At 43.4% G+C, this 7,351-nt stretch overlaps 1 protein-coding gene across 1 annotated transcript in view; it reads right to left on the bottom strand.

The window, feature by feature from the left end:
- RNF175 (ring finger protein 175) overlaps positions 1-4,295 on the bottom strand; it is a 17,226-nt gene extending 12,931 nt beyond the window's left edge. Inside the window, 3 exon segments of the mRNA XM_009329840.1 lie at positions 1,478-1,656; positions 3,406-3,440; positions 4,272-4,295. Coding sequence (XP_009328115.1) covers positions 1,478-1,656; positions 3,406-3,440; positions 4,272-4,295 — 238 coding nt within the window.
- Between the last annotated feature and the right edge of the window lie 3,056 nt (positions 4,296-7,351).

Consider the following 7,351-nt stretch of genomic DNA (forward strand, 5'->3'; position numbering starts at 1 on the left):
CAGGACCTGCCTTTCATAAACCCATGCTGACTGGGCCTGATCACCTGGTTGTCCTGTACGTGCTGCGTGATGGCAGTCAAGATGATCTGCTCCATAACCTTCCCTGGCACCACGGTCATACTGACAGGCCTGTAGTTCCCTGGATCCTCCTTCCAGCCCTTCTTGTAGATGGGCGTCACATTTGCTAATGTCCAGTCAACTCCCCGGTTAGCCAGGACTGCTGATAAAGGATTGAAAGTGGCTTGGTGAACACTTCTGCCAGCTCCCTTGGTACCCTTGGGTGGATCCCATCCGGCCCCATAGACTTTTGTGTGTCTAAGTGGTGTAGCAGGTTGCTAATGATTTCCCCTTGGATTATGGGGGGAAAATCTCAGGGGGCTGGGTACCCAGAGAACAACTGGTCTTACTATTAAACACTGAGGCAAAGAAGGCATTAAGTACCTCAGCCTTTTCATATGTTGCCATGATGAACATTTCATCACTGTATAGCTGAAGAGCCTGTTTCACAATCTCTGATTTGCAATTTTATGCCACTGTGAAACTCTACTAACAGTAAAGCTGTCATAGATCAGGCTGGTTTTATATCACGTACTAAAACAGTTTCTGTAAATTGTAGCAAGGTTTCATTCTTTAGTGTTTAACAGACCTGTCAAATCAGGGAGTATGATGCTTCAGAGTCTGAGGAGCAATTGCCAAGAGATAAAGTATTGATCATGACAGTTATTGATGTCACTGCTATTAAGAAGTTCAGTTACCAAAAACCATATTTCAATCTACAGATGGCTTAGCACACTCATCAGCTGATGAAGATGGAAAAGCTAAGAAGCTGCTTGTGTGCTTAAAATTCTGCCTGTCTGAAATATCTGTGTAATTCCCATTATTTGTTTAACATGTACTTAAAACTCATGTTGCTTTTTAAGGATTGGCCCTTTCTGAGATGCCTAACTTCTTTTTAACTATTGAATAGAGAGGTCAGGGGTGGAAATCATGTCATTCTAGTTTTCTCAGGTTTGCAGAGAAGTCTGTGGCAGGGGAAAGCAAGTGAGCTGAAGCACCATAAGCCCCAGTTTTAGCACCTTAACCACAAGACAAGCTTTCTCTCTAATTAGGCATGTGCATGAGTAACTTGGTGAAGAGAGGCCTTGGATTCTGTCAGTAAACCAGCATTACTTCAGCTAGATAAGGGTAGTGACTTTGTTTTTCTACCTAGTCCGTTATTAGACAGTTGTTTGAAAACTCAAAGCCTTTTCCTTAAAAGCTTTAACCTACTAAAGGCTGACCACAGCATCAGTATGCATAAACAGAAAATAAAATATAGGTGTTTTTTTCTTCCTACATAAAAGCTATTCTCCACCTGACCAAAAGCCATGGCTTGCTGCTTTCCATGGAGGCTCAGTTTTCTTGCTAGATGTAAACCCTTAAGAGTATGTCATGACTCCCAACTGTTACCTGAGAAAGATGATGTCTTAACCACTACAGCTCCAAAACTGCTGTCTTTCTGACAAGCTATTCACGTTGTATGATCAACAGTGTCTTTGCTTCCACTGAACAAGCACAATCTGGGCAACAACCAAGGTTGCAATGAGAACAAGAACCATCTCCATATGCATTGATTCACAGCCATGGTGTTTCACATGCATCTTCCGATGTTGCAACCTGAAAAGAAAATGTGTGCTATTTAAAAAAAAAAAAACAAACAAAACCAAACCCCAAAAAACAGTCTAGATTGATTTGTTATACCTAGAGGTGACAGTAAGTCTATGTATGAGAGATACTTTGAGGAAAGAGGTTAGTGTTGTTATGCATGAAGATACAAGGTAACAAGCTAGATGAGAATACTTGGTCTTTGTAACTGGAACTATTACCCTGAAAAAGGAAATGTAAAGTTATGGGCAGAGAGTTGTCTTTTTTTCTTTTCATTTTTTTAGTAACTCAGTCTTGAAGATAAATACAGCCACAAATACATAGTGCCTATGAATTTTAGCCCAAGGTAAATGCAAACTCAGAAGAGGGCTTAAACCCCTGTTTCAGCTTCCTTCCCTATAAAGTGAGAATTGTAGCTGGTATTTATCTTCCTTCTAGAATTAATGAAAGTTTCCTTGAGCCCCTAAGAAAGAAGTGGATTGTCTTGGAGCTATAAATCAGCCTCCTTCATAACTAAAGCTGAGTGAGCTTCTGTGTTAGATCAGAGCCTCATGCCCCTGTAGTAATAATCTTGATCTTCATCTGAGCTTGACTCAAATTAACCTGGAGTTTAGTTTTCCTCTGACCTGAAGCTTTCTGGGCATACATTTCAGGACTCAACAGCACCTCCTGGCTTCTAGATCTGCATATGCACTGACCGCACCCCAGCAGCACTCTGAAACAAAGCTAAAGAGGCAGACACACACTGTCTCCCTTCCCCTTCCATGCTCTGGTCCCTGTGGGGAGAAACACCGTGCAGCAAGACCTTTTGTCATGGTGGCTGATGGGCAGCAGCTATTCTGTTCAGACACAGCCAGTGTTAAACCAGTTGGGATCCAGATTTGAGCAAGGAACTACACAAAAGCCCGAAGCCATTCTTTGCTGCTATTACTTGCTATCCCATGTTAGCCAAACTTTGAATCCAATTAAAACTTTTGACTTTGCAGAAATCTGGATATAGGTTTAAAACGTGTGGTTCTTTCCCATCCCTTCTTCAGAAGCAAAAGTGCAACAGTAGCCACGCTTTTTTCCATTTAAAAAGAAACGGCTATGTGATGGATGCTGCGCTTAGATGCCACAGCACTGAAGTGGGTGCCAATACCAGCATCAAACGTCTTTCTTCCCAGCTTTATGCACATACCACAGAGTACCACACCTTCTTTGCTGGCAGCGTGCTTGCATTAAGTATCTCGAAGCAGCTCCTCGGCGCGATGCACTCGGTGTCCCTCAGGCCGCAACCAAGGGTGCCCCCTTACGGGCAGCGCACCGGCGCCAGGCGCGCCGGCGGGGCAAGCCTATAGCTGGAGATCGTGTAATTAACGTGCATCCTAAGAAAAGGGAAGGCGGCAAGAGGGGGATAACAAGCTTTTCCTCCAAACCCTCCCCCACCCCCCCCAAGCAGGCATTAAAATGATGGTTAGAGGACCATTTCTTTATATTAGACTTGCAAGGACAGGAAGCGTTATATTTATTGTACCTAAAGGAAAACATCGTACTACAACAGCAATCTCCGTAATGATCGCTGTAAAGCTGTTCCCTATTTTGTTTTGCTGAGGAACTGATTAAACTGACAGAATAAAAAGTTCCAGTAGAACTTTTCAAGAAAAGAAAATTCTTTACTAACTACTCTTCTGTGAACAAAATGTTAAAGGTTTCTGGTATCGCTATAAATGTACAATTCATTTAACAAAACATTTGTGAGCAATATGTAAATTAACTTACTTCCATTGTTCCTCAGCTGATAATAAATCATTTTCCTGAAACACATTCAAAACAAGTATTATAACTTCATGGTGAACAACAGCCAGATGGGTTTTCTTCTCTTAACCCTCACCACCCCTTCCGTCCTGTGAGTTGCTGGACGTGTTGGCAAGTTCCCTCTGCCCCTCTCACCTGGAAGCTGCTTAGAAACCTGCAGCTACAACGAGGATGGCGGCCACACAATTTCAATGGCTGCGATGTACGATGAATGAATTCCCTCGAGGTGACTGACCAATGGGGACGATGGCGTACCCTAGTGACCTACAGTTATAGCATAACTTCAGCCAAAAGGGACCTTGGCAGTTATCTGGACCACCCTCCAGCGCAGAACAGAGTGGAGGACATCAGGTTGCTCAGGGGTGAGTCCAGCTGAGTTGTTAATATCTCCATGGATGGGTATTTCACTGCCCCTCTGGGCCTCCTGTGGCAGTGAATTCTCTTTTCCTTCTTCAGTACATGCGGACAAAAACACTGCAACAAAACTAGCAAGCTGAGGTTTAAAAGAAATGTCTCCTAGACTTAATCAAAAAGGTCTAGGTCTGATCTTTCAGCTACTCTAATTAGGCAGCTGTACAGGCACACCATAAAGCCTGTGGTATAGCTCACACAAAAAAGGCTAAAAAGGGGAATTCAGGAGTATTCAATGAAGTCTAAAGGTAGAACTTCTGGTTCCAAACTGGGTTCTATCAGAAAAGGTCATTATCAAAGATGGTGTTTAGTTCTTGTTTTTCCTTCAAAATCTTCCAATTCTGTAAAAATTCTTTAAATTTTCTATAAAAATTCTAAAACTCAAGGGGATAAACTTTTCCTATTTTTATGAATGTTACCTGTTTTTCAGTTGAAATGTCCATGTTTGGTGGTGGTGGTTGTTGTTAATATAACTTGAAGTGTCAAGGTGCCACTTTGTGTTGATTTTCGCCATGTACCTCTTAGCCCTATGGGTGATGTGTCCTTGCATTTTGCTCTGAGTACTGAGGGATATGCTAGTTTTACCATCTGCCTGGCACTTTGTACTTGTCTAAGGGAGAAACAGGGAATGCAAGTCACCATTCATTTGGGGAAATAAGTACACTTTTAGAAGAATTTAAGTACCAAAAGATATAGCTGCACATAGCAGAAACTTCAAACCCACCTAGATGCCCAGCTGCCACTCTGCTTCCTCAGCTCCTCTTGCTGTTTCTGTCAGAAAAAGTATGAGGCAAGTGGCTCCTGATCTCTTATCTTTGGAGGTCATGAGGATCAAATTGAGGGAATAAAGAAAAAAAAAAAAAAAAGTCTTCATTATACTTTTGCAGTAAAGGCGTTGACAGTCTAGTCTTAGAAAATACCGTAAAACGGAGACTTGCTTTTGTAGTTCATATGTATGCTAATGTACCTTTACAAAAGTACTGGACTACACATCTGCAAACTCTAATCTCATTAGAGCCAAATTAAATTGCAACAATTACACCATATAGCTCAAAGTAGAGATGCATTTCAATTCACACTGCATTATTTATTTGTTTACCAGCTAGCAAATAACAGAGAACTTGCAGATTCTGAAAATATCTTGCTAATCAAACCTGATTTCTGTTGTTACTATGCAATAAAACTGGAAACACGCTTGGGATAGTTTAGATCCCACTTCCCTCAACATTATACACGGTAAGATTTTGACTCTGTAGCAAGCTAGGGACCAGTTAAGAGGAAGGCTATTGGACCTTAAAAATAACATGAGTTTTATTTCAAAGACAGCAGACCATTTGCTAGTATTTCATCATATTGTGCCATGGTGGTGTTGGGTTGACGGTTGGACTCGATGATCTTGGAGGTCTCTTCCAACCTTAATGATTCTATGATTCTATGATTCTATATTCTACTAGCATACTTCTCCCCAACTTTTTAAAGTGAAGAACTTGCGCAAAATACTGATTTTTATTTTTTTTTCCCCCAACACATACTGGTAATGACACTTTTGCTTTAACTATCAGCCTATCTATGCCAGAATATGGATGTGGCGGTGGTTAAAAAATGGAAACAAAATTACAGTCCACACAGTCTTTGTAACTTTATTCTGATTACTGCACAGCCAAATGAATCCTTGCATCTCCAGACTTCCCTTTTTAAACTCTGATTGCTCTTCCCCTCCCCTATGGCAGTGGCAGTGGCTTTGGGGTGGGGGGTGCCCTGGGCTGCTGCCCTGCACTATGGAGCTGTGCTGCATGAGGCAAAGACCAGAGCAGCTGGCGAAGGCTTGTCACAACAAAGCAGCTAGGAAGGGCTTTGTCCGTAGGGTGAAGGACTGGACAGGAAGGAGTAAGGGAAGTACCATGAGATGCTGCTATCTGGGTGCTGCAGTTTGTGGCGCAGGGGTTGGGAGAATGAAGAACAAAAGTGGTGTAATACAAGGAAGCACGGTGGAGTATGTTGATGGTGGCCATGGAGAAATACAATGAGTAGAGGCAAATACTACACGGCAGCACGGTGCTGTGTGTGCAGCAGCGGACACCAGGCACAGACTAACCCTCATCGTGAAGGTTGGATGAACAACGTAGAGGAAAGCATTGGGGGCTGCTACGTGGCATGGGAGCAAGGGGGACGAGTGTTGTGGGTGCTGGCAATGGGGAGAAGACAGCGAAGCCCTGTTTTAATGTGTAAATGGACTAAGGTTTCTGAAAGTTTTATTTCAGCCCCAGGAAAAAGACAATTAAAAGCTTTGGACCCAGCTAGGGACTGCAACATCAGTGTGTAATGGATGATCGGTGAATGTATGGCCACGGGAATGACCTTTCCTTGCCAGTGTCCCCTCATTAGTGGTAAGCTGTGACCTGGCCAAAAAAGTGTTTGCTATAAATGCTAAACTCCCATCTAAACACAGTGTCCGTCAGCAGCAGACAGGGATAAAGACTAGATGCCATTTGTCCAGTTAGGGCCTCTCTTCCGGCTGCTGGGTGAAGAGTATTTGCTAATGAGGTGTAAACTAATGTTATCCACCTAAAACTGGAAAGAACAGGACAAGAAAACAATACTGGCTTAAGAGGATGGGCAGAATAGCTTTATATGAGCAGAAGAACTATCTTCTTGTCACAGTCCAGGTAAATCCCTGTTTATTTACACTGGGGTGAAATAAAAACTTCAGAGCAGACAAGCAGATGCCCTGATGTGCGCTTTAACTTCCTCAGTTGGATGACTGAGAGTTTTGGGTTTTTTTTAATCTTGAAAAAAGTCCTTTCTCCAAATACACCTGCATTGTTCATTATCATTCATCTCATCATTATTGCAGTGTTGTACTAATTTTCCAGCATGTATTGTGTCTTGTTTTAAACGAGATTGCAAGGTTGTTGCGGGAAGGTCCGTGTATTCTTATGTATGCTTTAGCCACTAAGCACCCAAAAATTGTACCTGGGCTTTTCGATACTACTACAGTGCTAATGAAGAGTAATTATGATTAATGCATAGAGTTGTACAGAGATCTACCCTCCTACCCTGTGCCAGCTGTTGTAAAGTCCTGCAAAAGCCGTATGAGGGCACGGAAAGGTTGAAAGTTTCTTGATGGCGCGTTTTCCAACAGGGAAGCAAAAAGGCGTAGAGGTGAATGACAGCCTCACTCCCCAGGAGTGGGCAGGCGGAGGGGTGCCTGGCCAGGAGAGGCGAGCGATGCCAAGCCAGTGGGCTGGGAAGCACAAATGCCCCAGTATTTTGGGGCAGGGGTGCTGGGTTTAGGATGAGGTGCGTGTTTGCCTCTGCCCCTTCCTGCAGAGGCCTGGGGAGCGCTCGGCCATCCCCCAAGGTCCCTGCTCCCCCGCAGCCTACTGGGCGACGGGGCTGAAAATGCGGCTCCTCATCACGCGGCCACCACCCCCCCTTACACACACATCTGTATACACACATACAGACAGACATACACACACACGGCTGCAGCCAGACA

Source organism: Pygoscelis adeliae, unplaced genomic scaffold (genome assembly GCF_000699105.1).
Source record: "Pygoscelis adeliae isolate BGI_AS28 unplaced genomic scaffold, ASM69910v1 Scaffold67, whole genome shotgun sequence".
Taxonomy (NCBI): domain Eukaryota; kingdom Metazoa; phylum Chordata; class Aves; order Sphenisciformes; family Spheniscidae; genus Pygoscelis; species Pygoscelis adeliae.